Source organism: Eublepharis macularius, chromosome 1 (assembly GCF_028583425.1).
Source record: "Eublepharis macularius isolate TG4126 chromosome 1, MPM_Emac_v1.0, whole genome shotgun sequence".
In the NCBI taxonomy this organism is placed as follows: domain Eukaryota; kingdom Metazoa; phylum Chordata; class Lepidosauria; order Squamata; family Eublepharidae; genus Eublepharis; species Eublepharis macularius.
Genome location: NC_072790.1, coordinates 203,849,653 through 203,869,887, shown reverse-complemented (window position 1 = coordinate 203,869,887; position 20,235 = coordinate 203,849,653). Strand labels below are relative to the sequence as shown.

At 43.1% G+C, this 20,235-nt stretch overlaps 1 protein-coding gene across 2 annotated transcripts in view; it reads left to right on the top strand.

Moving 5' to 3' along the window:
- The first annotated feature begins 1,430 nt into the window (after nucleotides 1-1,430).
- The window catches only part of MERTK (MER proto-oncogene, tyrosine kinase), an 81,469-nt gene continuing 62,664 nt past the window's right edge, over nucleotides 1,431-20,235 (top strand). For both annotated transcript variants that reach the window (XM_054984654.1, XM_054984645.1), the window contains exons 1-4: nucleotides 1,431-1,689; nucleotides 14,932-15,337; nucleotides 17,149-17,249; nucleotides 18,910-19,083. In XM_054984654.1, the coding sequence (XP_054840629.1) occupies nucleotides 1,620-1,689; nucleotides 14,932-15,337; nucleotides 17,149-17,249; nucleotides 18,910-19,083 (751 nt within the window). In that variant the 5' untranslated portion in view covers nucleotides 1,431-1,619. The remainder of the gene's footprint in view (nucleotides 1,690-14,931; nucleotides 15,338-17,148; nucleotides 17,250-18,909; nucleotides 19,084-20,235) is intronic.

Here is a 20,235-nt window from a genome sequence, read left to right as displayed (position 1 = left end):
ATGGGAAATGTAGGCATCCTGGTCTTGCAGCTATAATGGAGAGCCAAGCTGTAAAACCAGGACGCCTACATTTCTCATCAAAACTTGAGGGAAGCTGACAAGTGTCCAACCTGTGTAAGGTGTTTATCCTAGGGAAGCTGGGTTTGTAGCCATTTCTCCTGGTGCTTCTTTCCCCTGCTACCTACTTTTACACCTACTGGGAAAAATATACATGTAGAGAGGTTTTTTTTTTTAACATATTTTTTTCAGCCAGCAAGATGACATCTTTGCCTCATGACTACTCAATTATCTTATGAGAAATTATTCTGAATAAGTTTAAGTCCAAGACCTGGCCAGGATACTTCTTAGCCTGACTAAAGTTAACACGGTTCAAACTCTGCTATGAAGCTCATAAGTGACATGGAGCCAGTCACTATTTCTCAGCATAATCTATTTTACAGAATTGTTGTGAGATAAAATGAGGAGGAGAAACCACACACCTTTTGCTGAGCTTCTTGGAAGAAGGCAGGATAAAAATGTAGCAAACAGTTGCTTCATCTCGAAACACTTTGGGATCAAGGCATTTGCTGTTTAAGGAGACCCCTGATGGATTATGGATTGCAGCATCCTGTTTCTCAGAGGGCCAAGGAAAGTTGCAATTCTATGCCCTTTTATAAGGGAGTAAGCCCCGTTAAACACAGTGGGATCTACTTCTGAGTAAATATGACCACACTGAAGAAATCCAAACATTACATGATTGAAACATCCAAGAGAAGATGAATCCAACCTTGTTGTGATCTGACCTCCCTTCACACCAAAACAATGCTGAAACATTGAGCCACATCACATCAAGAGCTATTTGGGCAAAAATAAACGGGAGTTCTGTGGCTCCTTAAAACCTAACAAAATTTTTCTCCCGCGTAAATTTTCGTGATCTAGAGCGCAGTTCTTCAGCTAAAACGACTGGATTTGACAACGTGGGCGCCAGTCCCTGAAAATTTATGCTGGAGTGCAATGTCAGTCTTTAAAGTGCCACACGACTCCCGCCTATTTTTGCTAGTTGCTACCAAAGACTGACACGGCTAATCCTCTGGAATTATCATCGTTTTGGCAGAATTTCTTGAGATCTAACTTTAAAAAATGAATCAGTGGGCATGTAATTTAGTCTCAGGACTTTTGCTGCTGCTGCTGCAAAATCCGGGGCTCCGACGGAATGCGATAGAGGACCTGGGTTAATTTACAGGGGAGCCCTCCGAAAGCCTGCTGCAGCACATTTTCCTGCCTCTCCCGGCGCGGGATCCGAGCCCGGCGACTGCCCACCCCTCATCCCAGGCACAGGGAAACGCCTCCCCCCTGACCGCCCCCCTCCCCACTCCCATCAGAGCTGGAGGTGGAACTGCCTCCGCCCCGGCCCTCGTCCCGCCTCTTCTAAAGTTTCCCGAGAACTTTTGTTTGAGGCCAGGCTCCGAGCCCAAGCGCAGTTTCGTGGCGGCGGCTGAGAGCCCCGGGGACAGCCTGCCTACCTGCCGGTGTCAAAAGGGATTACCGCTGCGGGGAGGGAGGGGCCTTGCGCTGCTTGGAAAGGAGCCATCCCGGGGTCGTCGTGCGCCCTGGTCGGACTCCTGCTGAACCTGCCCGCCATGAGAGTATTTGTGTGGCTCTCGCTGCTGCTGCTGCTGCTGCTGCACGGCTCGGCCTCTTTGGGACAAGGTAAAAACGTGCATTTTAAAACTTTTTGCTTCCGAAGGGCCAGGGCAAGAGAGCCTGCGGTTGTGCTCGGGGCAGAGCTTGTGGGGCTGAGCGCCAGTCGCGCGTCCCAGTGCGTTAGGAAGTCTTCGAACGCTTCTCGTCGTACCAGTGGGAGAGGAGCGGACCGTTCGTTCCCTCCTAGATGCCAAGAGGATCCAGAAAGGTGCTGCGGGGGGAGGGGGTGGGGAGAGGTTTGAGGACTTGGCAACCGTGGGGAAGAGTTCGTTTTTCCTGCTTCCTCTGAACCAGGAGGCTCCCAGGGATTTAATCCCACCAACCTTCAGTGGCAGAGCTCCGATCTACTGGCACTTGTAAATTCATAGCAGCAAAAAGGCCTCTTAGAAAGTCCCGAGTCTGTTTCCTACCGGTGGGCAAAATGGGATTGGATCAGTGGCCATAACCGCCAGACAGAATTTTAAAACCACATTATTTCGCTTTTTTATAAATTAAGCATTGCCTCTGCCCTCCCCCCTCAATTCCCCCAGTACTTAACATGTACCCTGTTCTCCGTCAACTGGCCAGTCCTCAGCTTTCATGGAGAAGGGGGGGACTGCCTTGAGTACGGTCAGATTAGCAGCGCTGCTTGGCGCCTCTGTTCCTTCCTATTGGCCTTGGCTGGCACTCTCACCTCAGCCTCTGAATGTTTGCTCAGGCTGGGGCTTAGGTCTGTATCGGCTGGGCAAGCTTGAGAGGCAGGAGAGAGACACACAGGCAGCTGGTAGATTTTGCACCCACATTGAGAGCTGAGGGCAAGAGATAACTGTAGAGTACCTTTAGACCTGTCAGGGGCCTCATCACACAGCATACTTCTAGCCAGTGGGCTGCAGTGCTGAGTTTAGCTGTATGAAAGAGTTTCAAATCCCTGTTCAGCTATATAGCTCGCTGGGTGGCCTGCCTGGGGGAAGTCATGGTCCCTCAGATCAACCTAGCTCATAGGATTAATTTGTGAAAATAACACTATTCCCATGTACTGCGTTCTGAGTTCCTTGGAAGCCGTGTGGAATACATTTTTTGTTTAGATATTTATACTTCACTTTTTGTCCCAATGGGACCCAAGACATCTTACAACATAATTCTATCCTCCTCCACTTTATCCTCACAACAACCCTGAGAAGCAAATTAGGCTGAGAGAGAGAGCATTTATTATTTTATTTTTATTATTTTATTTCATTGCATTTATATCCTGCCCTCCCCACAAGCAGGCTCAGGGTAGGCAATAATAAAACAAACAAATTAAAATACTTTAAAGCACAGGTAATAAAATTACAGAAAAACGGCAAAATATGGCATCTGTCGTCATGCTCAAGGAAGGCTGTAATAGAACCATTGGTGCCAGCTACGATGTAGAATTGCCAGGCATATCCAGGGCAGCAAGGTGTAAGGCATGGGCAGTCAGTCAAGGAAGACGAAACACCGACACCTCAACTGTAGGCCCAGCGAAACATTTCGGTCTTACAGGCCCTGCATAACTGTAACAAATACCGCAGGAACTGGATCTCCAGTTGGGAGAGTGTTCCATCAGGCTGGTGTCAGGGCTGAGAAAGCTCTGGCTCTGTTGAGGCTAGGCAAACATCCTTTGGGCCAGGGATCACCAGCAACTGCTTATCCACAGAGCTTAAGGCCCTCCGGGGGATATAGTAGGAGAGGCAGTCCTGCAGGTATGTTGGTCCCAGTCCATTAAGGGTTTTCAAGATTAAGACTAGAGCCTTGAACTGGATCTGGAACTCAGCCAGGAGCCAGTGCAGCTGGCACAGCACCAGATGGATATGTGCCCTGAATGGTGTCCCCATAAGGACATGTGCTGCTGCATTCTGGACCAGCTGCAATTTATGGATCAAGCCCGATGGCAGCCCTGCGTACAGCAAGTTACAGTAGTCTGGCCTGGAGGTGACCTTTGCAAGGATCACCAAAGCCAGATCCTGGGAGGAGAGAGAGGTTGCAAGCTGCCTGAATTGTCAAAGATGAAAAAATGCAGACCTGGCAAGTGCCATGACCTGGGCCTCCATCGAAAGCCTTACTGTCAACAAAGGCTGTAGCTGCACTCCATCAAGGGTTGGGAGCTGGATCTCTAAGCCCATCATCCCACAACCCAGATGCAGGACTTCTGAAGCTGGCCTAAGATCACCCAGCAAGCTTCTATCACAGAGTGGGGATTTGAACCTGGGTCTACCAGCTCCTAGTCCAACACTCTAAACACTGCACCATGTTAAGCTGATGTACACATGTGTTTGTGAACATATATAAATGTAATGATGCATAAAACAAACCTATATTTAATAAGATATGTATGTTACAGGTATACATGCCAGGCAACCTGGCACACTGATGTACAGCAGAAGATGCATGTTTGCTATCTACTAATACATCCATTTTTAGACTAGTGGTAACTGGAGAGAAAGCAAACTGTTAAAGGACTAACTGTAACATCATAAAATCCAGGGACAAATTAGAGCTATCTTTGAGGGGTAAAAGAAATATATTCCTTGAGGATATATTCTGCAACACCATTCTGTGGCTACTAGCCATGGGAAGTCTGGCCAAACCTGAAGCAGGAATTTCTTGGATGCTTTCTAGAAACATTTTGAAGGTGGTGGGATTTTTCTTTTTGGCTAACGCTGCACAAGTGCTAGCCTAATTCAGAGCTGACTGTGCAGTGTGTGGTTCCCACAATATGGATTGTGTTTCTCAGAAACAGCAAGAATATATTAATTTTGGTTTCAAAAACTGAATGGGGATTCCCTGAAGAGGAAAACCTTATCAATTTCACTTTGGGGAAGATATGTTGCTTTGAAATGTGCCGTTGACAAGCTTTTCCTTTCCCCCTAGAGTTTCAGCTCCAGTTTTCCTAAAATAGAGGAATGACATGGCAGAGGGGTGTTTTGTTAATGAAGAAAGGTGTGATTACACACCATCACTATCATACTAGGGGAGATTATTATGACAATTCACACCAGAAAGGATTGTACTACAGTTTTTATGGTACTTCCTCAAACACATTTAAAACAAGAGGGATGCCTTGGGGGGAAAAACAGATGTAATGTTTGGGGAGAAACATTTGGAGTACAGTTTCAGGAGAACATTCAGCCAGTGAGTGGTATCAATACCAGAGAAAAAGGAGAGGATGGAAACATCGCATATAGCACCTCCTTGACCCTTCGGTCAAAGAAGCAGAATACAAGGAGACCCATTTAGATACAAAGAACATTTGTTTTATTTAACCATAAAGGGAAAAACCTATGAGTTTTAGACTGGAAGGTCATGAAATGTTCACAGTGTAAAGTTCCGATTCCAGACTAAATTTTCCATTGGTAGAATGGAACATTCATGCCTCCCACTGCAGCCCACTGACCTCCATGAAATGCTGCTCTTAGGGGACAGGAAGCCCAAGAGGGGAGTCTGCAGTAGGAAAGGGGAACTGGTGGAAATTGCCAATTTAGTCTGGATCCAGCCTGAGCTCTTTACAAACATGCAGCTGGTCATTAACCTAAACATTCATGCTGAATACAATGGAATAAAGGTCTTGCCCTTATAATACTGCAGGATTCCAAGAGGCATGTGTTTGGATTTGCACAGTAATTCCCATGAAGTAGTGGGGAAACCTTTGATGTCTAAAGGGTTTTTTAAAAATAAGATAATGATAGGGAGTCAGTGTGATGAGACTTGCACATGTTTTTGAGGGTTTTTTGTATGCATGTATGTTATTGTTACACCATCAGCTTTGAGAAAATTGGGAAATCTATCTTGGCTGGGAAGGAAACACTGCAGTTACACACTAAACAAGCTCTTTTTATAAATTAACCTGAAAGAAGCCTCTTATTCTGTTGAATGAGAGAAAGGGAGAGACTGCTAAGTGGAAAGTCTCTTGCCACCTCAGCTAAAGGTCAGAAAGGGTCACCTTTCAATGGCTAAATAGAAGGAGAGATTGTCCTGTTACCGACCAAAATTAAAATCACATAAATCAGGATCAATCATCAGTTAAAAATGTAAAAAATCTTTTTAGAGTATGAGATATACTTACATGAGCACATCTGAATTCTGTTGCATTCAACTATACCAGTAAGGCCCCAACCTCAATTTAGACTAGGGTTGTGAGGGGAAGTACGATTTAGTCCTTTCCCCTAAGCTATTTTCCCAACTTCAGACAGCACCTCAGAGCTGCTATTTACTCTCTGGGGGGAATGTACTGGTCACCTTGCCCGTATGCAAGTGGCAAATTGCAGAAGGGGGAGGGGCTGTTTGAGATTGAGAAAATGGTTCTGGGGGAGAGCAGGTTAAATCCTTCGATGTCCTATTCTAGATCTGAATCCTCCCCCCCTCCCACCCTGCGCATGCTCAGGTGATCCATGCATAGATTTCCCTGTGCCTCATCTAGTTTGGCCCCAGAATTTTCATAAAGTCCAGTATATGCTATGCAGACTTTTTGAGGTAAAGCCTTGCTAGATGCAATACAGTTAACAGGTTGCATGAAGACGCCTGGGACAAAAGCAGGGCAATCCTTTGAAAACACAAACGCCAGCAGCAATTCAGCTCTTTCTCCATCTCCAGTACTAAGCAGAACACATGGGCCTCTTGGAAGGCAGAGGGCAGAAGTGAAGAAGCTACATTCACTAAGTGAACACTGTTAGAATCTGCTGACAAACATTGCCAATGTGCCCAACATCATCTCTCTGCTTTCCCCCATTTTTGTTTTCTTTTGTTTAACATTTAGCCTGCTGAAGAGCTCTGGGGAACTTGAAAGCTTGCTCAGTACTTCAACATTTAGCTTAGTCCTAATGAAAGATATTAGTCAATTGATATTTTTAAAATTTAGTTTATCAATTGGCTCTGAGAGGACCATTAGCTAATGAACTTGCTCCAGCATTAAGATTATGTTTTGGAGTCTTTTTTTAAACAGTGCAGTACCCAGGAGAATTACATCTTTCTGCATCCACTGAAGTCAGTGGGTTTAAAAGAGTGTAACTCTGTTTATGACTGTAATGCCAGTGGAGGAGAATTGCCGGTGCCAGTTGCATTTTAGGTTAGGGAAGCCTTTCTGTTTATTTTACAGAAAGAGACTAACTAGAAGGCAGTGTTGTGTATGCCTGCTCATTTGCTCCCAAGTATTACCATTAGGAGTAAACATAAAGATCAGTTCTTGGCAAAGTATGTTAGAATGTCAGGCTCTCAACTTGGGCTAAGAAGCAGGTAGATCCTTTGGTTTTTCCTGAATTTCCATTAATGTAGTAGTTGATGGTTCTGAAAATCAACTTTCTTAAGTTTATGATAAAAGATATTATCCATGCAATCCTATGCAGAGTTATGAGGTTCAATGTAGCCAAGTGCAAAGTAATGCATGAGGTTCAATGTAGCCAAGTGCAAAGTAATGCACATTGGAACCAAAAATCCAAAATATAAATACAAGTTGATGGGGTCTGAACTGGCGGAGACTGACCAAGAGAGAGATCTTGGAGTCATGATAGATAACTCACTAAAAACGTCAGCACAGTGTGCGACTGCCATAAAAAAAGCTAATGCTATGCTAGGGGTTATTAGGAAAGGGATTGAAAACAAATCAGCCGGTATCATAATGCCTCTGTATAAATCGATGGTGAGGCCTCATTTGGAGTACTGTGTACAGTTCTGGTCGCCACACCTTAAAAAAGATATCATAGCACTGGAAAAAGTACAGAGAAGGGCAACTAAAATGATTAAAGGGTTGGAACACTTTCCCTATGAGGAAAGATTGAGGCGCTTGGGGCTCTTTAGCCTGGAGAAAAGACGACTGAGGGGAGACATGATAGAGGTTTACAAGATAATGCACGGGTTAGAGAAGGTAGAGAAAGATGTGTTTTTCTCCCTTTCTCACAATACAAGAACTCGTGGGCACTCTATGAAATTATTGAGCAGTCGGGTTAGAACAGATAGAAGAAAATACTACTTTACACAAAGGGTGATAAACACATGGAATTCGTTGCCACAGGAGGTGGTGGCAGCTACAAGCATTGCCAGCTTCAAGAGGGGACTGGACAAATATATGGAGCAGAGGTCCATCAGTGGCTATTAGCCACAGGAGATAGATGGTATTCTCTTTGTGGGGAGGTGGTGCTCTGTTGTCTTGGTGCTGGAAGGAAGGCAGTGGGAGGGCTTCTGGTGTCCTGGCCTCACTGACAGTCCTTTAGATGGCACTGGATTTCTAGCCACTGTGTGTGACAGAATGTTGGACTGGATGGGCCACTGGCCTGATCCAACATGGCTTTGCTTATGTTCTTATGTACTCCAGTTTAAGCCCATTGATTTTTATGGGCTTAGACTGGGGTAACTCTGCACAGAACCTTTGTTTCTGTTAAACAGAGGGAAGTTCCCTGAGCCAGATTACCCTCTCCCTTCCCTTAAACTGTAAATTAATATCATATAGAATGATATCAAGGGACACCTGCTACAAGATAGGCCCAAACTAAATAACAACAGAATACCACTGGTGGTCACATACAGCTCTCCGCTCAAACCAGTTTAACATATCACTAACAACTTGCAGCCTATGCTAGACAGTTACACTCTTCTCTCACAAACATTCGGAAGCAAACCTTTTCTTGCCCTGAGACAGCCTCCTAACCTTAAACAACTTCTCTCTCACAGTAATGTGCTTCCTAACACGGACATGGAATCTGGGACCAGAGCCTGCAATAAACCAAGATGGCAACCCCCGTCCCCATATTTACTCTTACACAGTCTCACTGGACCTAACAACACCAGTTACACCATCTCAGACTCATTCACTTGTTCATCTTCCAATGTTATATATCCTATCAAGGGTCAGCAGTATCCTTCCACTCACTGCATTGGACAAAATGGTCCGTTCCCACCCACCCCCACCCACCCCACACAAATGGACATAAATCCAACATTAAAAATCACAACACTCAAAAACCAGTGGGAGAACATTTTCTATTCTATTACTGACCTAAAAGTGGCTGTCCTCAAACAAAGAAGCTTCAAGAGTACTGTAGATTACAACATGAGATTGCTGAACATGAGTTCATTCACAAGTTCAAAACAATAGAACTCCCAGGGCTGAATAGAGACATAGCATTCTTATCTCAGTGCACATGCTAATTTCTGCTGTAATCAAGCTGAATAGTACCTTTACATCCTGACTCCCTTCTTTGCTTCGCTCACGTACATCCTGACCAGGATATAAAAGCTGAGATACCTCTTGTATCTGATGAAGGGAGCTTTGACTCTCGAAAGCTTATACCCTGAAAATCTTGTTCTCTAACATACCATATAGTGGCTAAAAAGATTGAACTATGTCAGGAAGCCTCTGGCTCAGTCCTTACCTTTTAGGCAAGACATGCTCTCTCACCCATGTTTCAGCCAGCAGTAATATGAGGGTAATAATCAGGGCTTTTTTTCTGGGAAAATAGGTGGTGGAACTCAGTGGGTTGCCCTCGGAGAAAATGGTCACATGGCTGGTGGCCCTGCCCTCTCTACTCCAGACAGAGGGTAGTTTAGATTGCCCTCCGTGCCGCTCAGCGGCGCAGAAGGCAATCTAAACTCCCCTCTGTCTGGAGATCAGGGGCGGGGCCACCGGCCATGTGACCATTTTCAAGAGGTTCCGGAACTCCGTTCCACCGCGTTCCAGCTGAAAAAAAGCACTGGTAATAATACTGAACTACCTTGCAGGCATGTTTTAAGGATTACAACTGTTTGAATGCTTGAAAGTACTTTAAAATGCTATGTGTTATTATTGTGGCACTATGTTTTATTTTTATTTATGTCATTTATAGTCCATCTTTCTCACTGAGACTCAAGACTGATTACACCGTACGAGATTAGTACAATCAGTATCAAGGACATTTCCATACAGTATCAAGGACATTTCCATAAACAATGCAAGAGGGTAAATAGATATAATTTTAAAAAGTCATAGCATTAGCAAGAATTCAGTACAGAGTAGGGGGGGAAATGCTGAAACAGAACACAATCAGTTCTAGGACTGATATTAGACAACATGAAGCACACAACAGATAATATGTAAGGCAATGTAGTGGTGAAGTCTATGGTCCCTAACTCATTAGCGAAGCATCTGAGACCCTATCCCAACAATACAGCCCTCCCATTTGAGTAAAACACCCTTTAATTTGCCCTTTAGATGTTATAGGCTGCAAACTCTCAACTAGCCTTGAGCAACATAATCACTGCTCAACACTGGCAAAGTTCAAAGAACACTCTTGACGATGATTAAGCATATTTTGATATGTGGCGTTTCAGTTTTGCTTGTTATAGTGCATGCTCTCACTCACCCACACATACATAGTGCAAACCTCAGCAAAATTCCACCATTGACTTTAGTGGGTTTAGAAAGGTGTAGCTTTTCTTAGGATTGCACTGACACATATTTTACTTGGAAAAACATGACAGTGTGCCTCTCTAGAAATTGCTCGAAATTCTATGGAAAGCTCTAGGTTTTCAGTGATTCCAAGAGCTTATTGATGTCATTTCTGGGTTTTTCCTGGAAGTGATGTTACACCACTGGCCTGATAGCCATTAAGATTTTTTTTCTCCTACCACTGCTTGGAGAGGTGGTGGGCAACAAAAGAGGGGGGGGGACTGGCAACCCTAGTATAGAGCAGTATTTAGTTAGGAACCCTACCTGCAGCCTGAAATGCTAGAACCCATACTTAGGCTCGTCACCTCAGTGGAAACTAGGTCATATCATTTAACCATGCTTAGTGCTAACCATGGTTTGTTATCTTCACCCTGATTAAGATCCCAAACATACTGTGCCATCGTGCTTTAGCTTCTGGTGCTCTTATAAGTAGAAAGCCAGGAGAGGCAGGGAAATTGCTCTTATAACCATAATTTGCTCAATGCAGATATGGTTACTACAAATCATGATGTGAAAAACCACTTTGCAAACTAGCAAAACTAGTTTGCTGTCAGCCATAAAAGGAAATTATTCAGATGTAATATTTAACAATGGCAATGCAATGGAAAGCATATAAAGAGTTGACTATCTCTAAAGTGAATCCAGAGAAGGACCCCCTCAAATACAACCACCAGAAAAAAGAAGAGACACGAGTGGGGTAACGATCAAACAGTAAAACAAAATCAAAACAGTATACAAGAGAGTATAACTCTTCACAAAATCAAAACATCAAAATTTCATTGAAATCAGCACAAAAGTCTCAGCAAGGAAGACATCCCACAGGTAAGCTTCCAGCAATACAGAAAATCAGGAAAACATCCATCCGGTAAGTTTCCAATGTACACAAAGAGAATCACACTAATACAGTCCAATCAAGTCCAAATATTTTGCAAATAAAGTCCAATCAAGTCCAACAGTCAGCGCTGGCTTGGGTCCGCTGTTTCGTATAATTACCTCTTCAGGGGCGAGATGCTTCCACCACAACTAAAAAACATCAAGTAACAAATTGCTGCAAAGTATGAAAACAATCCGTTAAGACAACGTGTTTCCTAAGAACAACTTACCAATAAATAGTAAACAATAGTAAACAATTTCTCTCATATACTGTTTTGATTTTGTTTTACTGTTTGATCATTACCCCACTCATGTGTATCTCTAAAGTGAGCCAATGCAAGATAATGTTCAGAGTGTTAGGCTAGTACTGAGGAAACCCAAATTCAAATCCTTTCCCAGCCAAGAAAACAAAGAGAGTGATTTGGGGGCCGTTACTATCTTCAGCCTACAGATGCTATGTGGACAAAATAGGGTGGAAGACTATATATTTCACTGAGCTCTTTGAAGGAAAAGCTGGGTTTTTAAAAGTCAAAGAATAGTACAAAAGTAATTTGTGAAGTTCAAACTCAGTGATCCTCAGCATGATGCTCACAGTTGTGTTTCCTGGTACAAACTTACTTCTTCAGTCTTGGGGATAAAAACCCAGAAGGTCTTGAATAGAATGGCAAAAAAACAGGGAGCCTGAGATGGTTCTCTCCTAGCTGACTGACTAGCAAAGCACTTGCATCCCAGGAAGGTGTACCCTCCATGTAGTCAGAGTCACAGATTTTCCAATGACCCTAGTTTGGGAAATCTCTCCATGTGACTGTGCAGGGAACAAACCTCCATTTATTTGAAGCTGAGACAAATAGCATCTCTTCCCCAAGTAGGACTACAAACTTCTAGTTAGGGCTTGAAGTTCTCCTAATATTACAACTGATCTCGAAACTACAAAGATCCGTTTCCCTAGAGGAAATGCCAGCTTCAGAGGGTAGACTCTATAGCATCAAATCTCCACAGAACTTCCTCTTGTCCTCAAACCCTGTCCTCCCCAGGCAGTGCTCTCAGAAATTTCCCAAGCCAGAGTTAGCAATCTTATCCCGAAAACAAAGAACCAGTCCCACCTCTATGGCAGCCATTTTGGGATTGGCCCTACCCACCAACAGCCTTTTTGTAGCAGTATTATATTTTTTAAAATTCCAAAAGGGCATGCATAACTAAGGTTACCAACTCTAGTTTAGGAAATCCCTGGAGATTTGGGGAGATGCATGAGAAACTCAGTATTTGGGGAGGATAGGGAACTCAGCAGGGAATATAATGCCATAGAGTAGAGGTCTCCAATGTGGTGTCTATGGGCACTGTGATGACCATTGACACCTGACACCCAGCAGATATTTTTTATAAAGTGGATGGAGCCAGGGGTCTTCTACCCAGCAAGGCTTTTGATTGGCTGTACAAATGTAAAGACATCCAGTTAAATAGATCTTATACCTGAAATATTGAAGTGTTACTATTAGAGTTTTACATAACTTTTCTAGTTGACATTCTGTGGTCAGTTTCACCTTTTATGGCAGCCATTTTGTGCTTGGATCTGTCTCCTATAGCAGCTATTTTGTTGTTGCAGTCACACAACACTGTGTCAGAGTTTCAGAAATGCCCACAGGCTCAAAAGACTGGGGATCCCTGCCATAGAGTCTGCCCTCCAAAGCTGCAGTTTCCTTCAGGAAAACCAATCTGTAATCTAGAGAATAGTCATAGTTCTCCAGAGCCCCCTCTGAAGTTGATAATTCAGCAAAATAGGGACTCCTGCTCTAACTACAAAGTAATGATAACGTATAATGGATTCTGACCATTTTGATGAGGAGGTGTATAGTTCAGGCCTCTATGTTTGTAATGGAGTGGTCTGGTCTCTGAGGAGGTAGAAGGTGACTTTCCCAGTTGTAGAGTAATCTTATAAAAATACACAGAAGTGCTCTGGAGTAAAGGAATGGCAGGGTGCAAACACATACTCTCTGTTTATCCCAAAGTGGCTAATCTTCTTCAATATAAATTAATGAGAGCAATGCAAATACTTCCGTTTAAACATTTATGCATATTTCCACAGGATTTACAGTCTGTAATTGTTTGACTATGGTTTTGTTTCTCTATTTCTCAACTATTATTTAACATGTGCCACAACATGTATAGTGATTTGTAGACTTTGTCTGAACCTGTCTCATCTTTATTACTCTTATCTGCACAGTAAACACAGAGAGGATATTACCCCTGAGTCAGATCTGTGTCCTTTAAGCAATTCCCTATGAACACACAAACAGGCCGTATAAACACACAACAGGCACAAATATACTTTCTAAGTATCTCATCCTTTTTAAAAAGCAAGCAAGGTTCTATCTATCACACATTTGTATCCCACCTTCAGTTTCCCATTTTAAACTCACAGCAGTCCTATGAGGTAGGTTAGATTGAGAGTGAATGATTTTCCCAAGATCTCCCACCACAGGCTTTGAACCCAGGTAACCCAGATTCTAGTTTGACACCTGAACCACTGCATCACTATAGTGCTTCTAACATTATGATTATGAAAATAGTGCATAAAAATTTTCTGAAGGCAGAGGAGGGCTTAGCAGGAGTTCTGGTGGCCAAAAAGTAGGCCTGCCTGCTACCGAACTATTCAAAAAGGCTTTTTACTCAAATGGGAGGGCTGTATTCTAGGGACGGGGTCTCAGATGCTTCGCTAATGAGTTAGGGACCATAGACTTCATTACTATATTGCCTTACATATTATCTGCTGCTTTAAATATGTACTCCTATGTACCACCAGTGCTCCGTGTTGTCTAATATTAGTCCTAGAACTGATTATGTTCTGCTTCAGTATTTTTTCTACTTCATATGAATTCTTGCTAATACTGTGTCTTTTATACTTGTTTCTATTTACCCTGTGGTATTGTTTATGAAATGTCCTTGATACTTTATGGAAATGTACTTGATACTGATTGTACTAATCTCATACTGTGTAATCCACCTTGAGTCTCCGTGAGAAAGGCGGACTATAAATGACATAAATAAATAAAATAAAAAATAAATAAACTGCGCAAACAACGTCAAATATATGTAGGTGATTACTTGTCCCTTGTTTTGCTGACATCCCTCCTTTTCCTGTTCCTGAAGAGGCTTGTTTATGTAGAGAGCTGCTCATGCAGATGACTGTGCACGGGGCATGAATGGGATTGTGTCTGGTTGTTGAACACAGCCAGCTGCACTCCTAGATCACAGAGCAAGTTTATGTAGGGTGAAGCCAGATTGTTTTCAGAGCAGCGAGATCAGCATTGAAAGTTGTCTTCAGGGAGATTTGACTGAAGGAATGAGCATGAGGCAGAAAGGATATAGATATGTAGAAAGCTGTAGTATGATTTCTCCTTCCATTCAATCCAGGGGAGTAAATTGCATCAGGCAAATACACATTTTTACCCTGCAGTTCTCTTACTAAGCTTGCCCTGTGCAGAGGTATGCAAGTGCAGAACTTGGATTCTTGATAGGTCATCAATTGACAACATGTAGATTGACAGGCTGTAGTACCGACCCTATGGAATTTCCCAAAATGTGCATACTCAGGAGGATGTGGTTAGTCACTATTAATTTCTCATTCACAGACTGAGTTAGCAATGAATTATAGGAATACTTATAATAAATGATCAAATCTATCATGGTAAGATCTGAGCCCACCCAGTGGAATCTTCTATGTAGTAAAAAAATTGTAATAGGCAAGAAAATTGTTAGTAAAAGTAATAGAAACCAGTAATAATGTATAGCCCAAAGCTGCCTACATCAGTAAATCTGGAAGTGGCTGTTCTGCTTGTGGGAATCTTGTGCATGGGAGAGAGCCAACATTATTATCATCAGAAGATGTAAATGGGAAACTAACAATGTGGAAAACTGTGGAAAGCCATATTTGTTGAAACAACATTGTGTGTATTATTCTGCAGATCATGTTGAAGGGAAACAAAGGAAATCAAACCTGCCTTCAAGAGACCTCAGGGGTACACACCGTATACCCCGTTCCTTGAACAATATTTCTGTAATCTCTGCATCAACAAATGCAATGGAATCCAGTACTATGAGGACAAATAAGGCCACCTCTGGTGAAGGTTACACAGCTCACTCTCTTCAGTCAATTAAATTTAATCCTACAGTAGGGAGAATAGTAATTGCTGAACATAAGGAAATCAAATTTAATTGTTCCATCAATGTTCCTAAATCACTAATCAACCAAGACTCTGCACTTATTTCCTTGTTGAAAAATGGGAAGGAGTTGCTTGATGCTGACCGACTAGCCAGCCAGTTTTATCAGTTTGATGACAATGAAATAACCACGATGGCATCTACTTTCAGGTAAATAGATTACAAAGTTTTAATGTTAACACTTTATTTTTTAATGTATGGAAATCGATGTGTTAGCATCTTAAAAGTTATAAAAACCTTAGTACCGTTGCATATATTTTAAAGAAACTAATGTAAAAGGAACAATTGGAAGACCGGCATCTCCTCTTTTCCATTTGCTGTAATGTGGGAACTGGGTTACTTAGATCTCCTGAGGTGAAATCCAGGAGTTCCAGGAGTCTCTTGATATTGCACCAGGACACCTTGCCAAAAGAGGTCTGGATCCCTGACAGCAATTCCAGATGGGTAGTTGTATGTAGTCTATAGCAGCCAGACAGAACAGGAGTCCAGTCACATCTAAACTCCCAGGTGGACAGCAATAATGCATTTATGGTTTTTTAAAAAGAATTTGGAAGGGATGATTTTCAATCAGACACATAGCAATTAATTAGGCAGCAGAGCAATGTTGTAGGAACATAATGGGTTAGTTGGTTAAAAGCATCCTTAGGAAGGAGGGGAATGATGCAGTGTCGAGTACATGACCTACAGACAAAAATTCACAAGAACAATCCTTGTCACCCCTCGCCCAAGAAGCCCAAGCAGGAGTCCCAAGGAAAGACGCCCCCTGTCCAAGAAAGCTGCCATTACCAGCCAGAGCAGGCAATACTAAGGCAGATGGTCCAGCAATGTAACTCGGCACAAGTTATCCCCCTGCACCCAAAACTGTGGTTCAGGAAATGGGGTCCAGGCATGGGATCAACTGCACTTCTCCAGCACACGGCCTAATCGTTACTGACTCAGCACCTGACTATATGGTATACTTCTTGGGTTTCCCCTGGTTTGGCTGATCAGTGTGGTTTGGGAGTTCCAAGCATCCCACTATTGTGGGGACCCAGTTTGAACAGGGGCTAGAGCCTGGGGAGAGGATGGGTTTAAGTTTTTCTGACCTGAAATGGCTCTGCGAACCTTAAAATGTAGCCATTAAAATTTTCCCCAATAGAGCAAATAGCAATTCCTTTGGGGAATTTCAGGTCTTTTTCTTTCTTTTCTGTTACTGTTTCTTCAGCCCAGTAGTCTCAAATAGCTGCTGAGAGTTTGTATTTAGGCAATTAATAAAAGCTACCCACATAATATTAAAGTTTATGGAGTTGCTTTAGGACGTTTCCATATTTCTACAACAGCAGCAATTTTAGGTCAGGAAAAATGCTTCACAGTATGGTCCCAGTCTGAATTTGGTCCATGTGGGCTTCAGAAGCATGGAACTTTAGGGCTGCCAACTCTGGGTTGGGGAATTTCTGGAGATTTGGGGGTGGATCCTGGGGAGGATGGGTTTGGGGCAGAGGAGAGATCTCAGCAGGGTATAAGCCTTAGAGTCCACCCTCCAAAGGAGTCATTTTCCCCAGGGAACTGATCTCTCTAGTCTGTTGGTCTGGAGGTCTGTTGTAATTGCAGGAGATCTTTAGGCTCCGTTTGGAGGTTGGCAACCCTATGGACCTCCCAGACCACATACATTGATTAGTCTTGGAGTAGTCCTGGGGGGGCGGGGGGCGGGAACATTGTTTAGTTAAGACCTCAGATTAAAAGGAACTAGAAGTACTTCCAAGCCCTTGAGAATCCTGATAAACACTAGATTATTCCCAGGTTAGTTTTCTTTATGTACTCAACAGTTCCCATCGTTGCTTACATACCATATTTATTTTAGATCAGTTTCAAAATACCATAGCATTTTTTTTAAAGTGTGTATTGGAAATTCTAGTTTCTTAGCTAAGACACCAAGTAAACACTGAAGGTTTTCCAAGCTTTTCTTCCTTTCCACTCTGCAGTATAATCAATGTCCAACGCTCTGATAATGGATCTTACCGCTGCAAATTGAAAGTCAACAGTGATGAAATAATGTCAGACCCTATCTTGGTCCTGCTGGAAGGTAAGTCTAGATATGAAGGAATTAACAGGCAGCTATTGAAATATTGAGTTGAGAGCTGCTTTTTTTACACAGCACAATATAGTTTCCAACAACCAGGAGAATAAAAGTATTGCCCTTTTAACAGAGGCTTAATGTGTGGATGTGGGAAGTTGAAGCTTTTCATGGCCCAGAGATAAATGATATCATTAGAGAGGGGGCATGGCTCAGTGGCAGAACATCTGTTTGGCATTCAGAAAGTTCCAGGTTCAGTCCCTGGCATCTCCAGTTAGAAGGGATTAGGCAATATGTGATGTGAAGGACCTCTGCCTGAGACCCTGGAGAGCTGCTGCCAGTTTGAGTAGACAATACTGACCATGGTGGATCAATAGGGTTGCCAGCCTCCCACCTGGGGCAGGGGAAGCCCTGCCTCAACCTTCTGCCCCCAGCCCTGCTCACCTGGCCAGTGGGAGGAAGGCCAGACATTTGGAGGTGACACAATTCAGCTCCTCCATTGCACTGGAAAATGGATGTCAAGGGCATTTTCTCTGATGCTTCATTGTTCATAAGTAGATGCAAACACAACCCTATGGAATTAGTGGAGAATATACAGTAGTGTGCTCTAGAGTGGCACTGTAAGATACTTGGGATTTCACTTGTAGCACACCTTCCTAAACAGCTGGCCACCACAAGAGTGGGTTCGCTGGGATCTAGGTAGAGAGGGACCTATGTGGCACCAGATCCGGCATTACTTTTTCCATATCTACCCCGTCCCCCTGGCAGCAATAAAGGCGATTGTCCAGATGACGTTGTGCCCAATCTGTGTATGAATTGTCGGTTTTTTCCTTTACTCTGGAGAAAGTTTTCTCTGAAATAAAGGAGAAACTGTGGGGCAAATTTGGGTGGAGTGACCCAACAACAAAATGGCAGAGCTAAGCTCTGTATTCCATCCCCTTCAGCCCTTTAGAGGGCTTTTCCCCTTTTCCTGTCAAAGCATGCCATGGCATTACAGTGCATAATGGGGTGAGTGTGGGTGGGTTCTGGGAGGTTGCAGTGCACAGGGTCCCAGTGACACATGTTTTTCACAGGTGCAATGGGAAAATGGGGTTGGAGCGTGTGGGGGGAGGGGTGGAGTGGGAATGGTGAGCAGCTCAGGAATGATGTGTGTGTGTTGATGCCATTCCTGCCTGTTTCTCTGCCACTTGCTGGTACTGCCATACCACGCCACTGTGTGGACACAGCCTTAGAGATTTGCATGCTTCTCATGATAAGATTGTTTGTCTGAACCAGGCCATAAATAAGCACATATTGCAGTAGGCACTAATTAAATGATGAGATTAATTCACTAGTACTAGATACTTTTGTGTCCTAGTAGATTGTATAAGTGAGGAGGCACTTCCTCCTCACTTTGAAAACCAATGGAAATTAATATATCCTTCACAAAAGGCACCATGTGGATATACTTTGGGTATGGAAAAATACGAATTCACTGAAGCACAAAGCGTAAACTTTCCCCCTCCCTCCTCCAGATTTGGAGTTTTCTGGTTCGATGTCACTGTTCTTGTCCTGTATGATTTTAGCGGCTATAGGTCAATCTGAAGGGTCTGCTGTTTTGTTTTGGTCTGTGTGTACTTCTTTGTCCTTCTAGTCTTTCTAATAGTTTGCTCCCCTTGGCTGCATACAGGGCTGCCACACTTCATTAAGGAGCCTCAGGAACTGAACATTACTCGAAATACGCCATTCAATCTCACATGCCATGCTGTGGGGCCCCCTGAACCTGTCGTGATTCAATGGTTTTGGAACAGCAGCAGAGTTCATGAGAAACCTCACATTTCTCCATCTGTCTTGATGATGCCTGGTAAGTTGAACAGTACATTGGTTTCAAGGTGTGTGAGAGTGCATGACATTCTATACTCACACAGGAACATGTTAACATCCCCTGGGTACTCTATTAACACATCTAATTTTCAAATATTTGAATACTTAAGTCAGCTGGTATGCTGGCTAGTCACGAGCTATATGAGGAGAAACTGATGATCTCAGTATTTTGTCAAAAGGGGGTGGATGTTGCTAGTGTGGTATGTACTCACACAATTCAACCTGAAATAATAACTACTTAAACATGGCTACTTCTGACATGAAGCAGAGAAGAAGCAACTGGAAAGTGTCAATAAAAGGAGAAAGACAAGAACAAGACCAGAGGAACAAGAAATCCAGATTTTAAAATATGCTAGAAAATGAATAACCTCAAAATCAAAAATCGTAATAACCAGAACACATTATCTGTGTTTTTATGCTGGGATGGGTTCTTAATGGTGGATGTTAATTCATATCTTTTAATGTTTTATTTTTATTTTGTAAGCTAACCTGGGCAGGCTTCTGAAGAGAAAACATGGAAAATTTTTAAATAAATAAATAGAACATCATTACATTATGCCATAAAGACTCATCTTACTCTAATGAATGCATGGCAACATACATCTAATATGAGGAGAAACTGGTAATGCTACAAGAGGCTGGCCAGGTCCTCCACCAGGGTGGGGAATCCCCCCCCCATGCCTCTCTCCCTTCATGTGGCCGGTGGGAGGAAACTGAACAGAAATGGAGGGAGGAGGGCATGCCCATGTTCCCGTTGATTATACCATTTCCACTGCAACGCAGAAGCAATGGGTCACTCCAGGGCCAATTTAGTAAAGATTGGCCCCGAAAAGCTATGTTTGGGGCAACCCATTGCTTCCGGGTTGCCCCAATGCTGTAATCAATCAGGGATGCAGGCTCATGCTTTGTACACATGCCAGTAACTATCACCTGCAGGCCCCACACCCCCTCTCCCCATTTTTACCTTGGCAGGACCTGACAAACCTGTGCGATCATTTTGTTAAACAATAATAATTACTAATGACGTAGATGTCATGACTGTGGTATATAATTATAAAGCTGCCATTGGACAACAACTACTACTCCATTATTGTATTAATGTAAGCAGAATGTGGGGCTGGACCTGAACTGA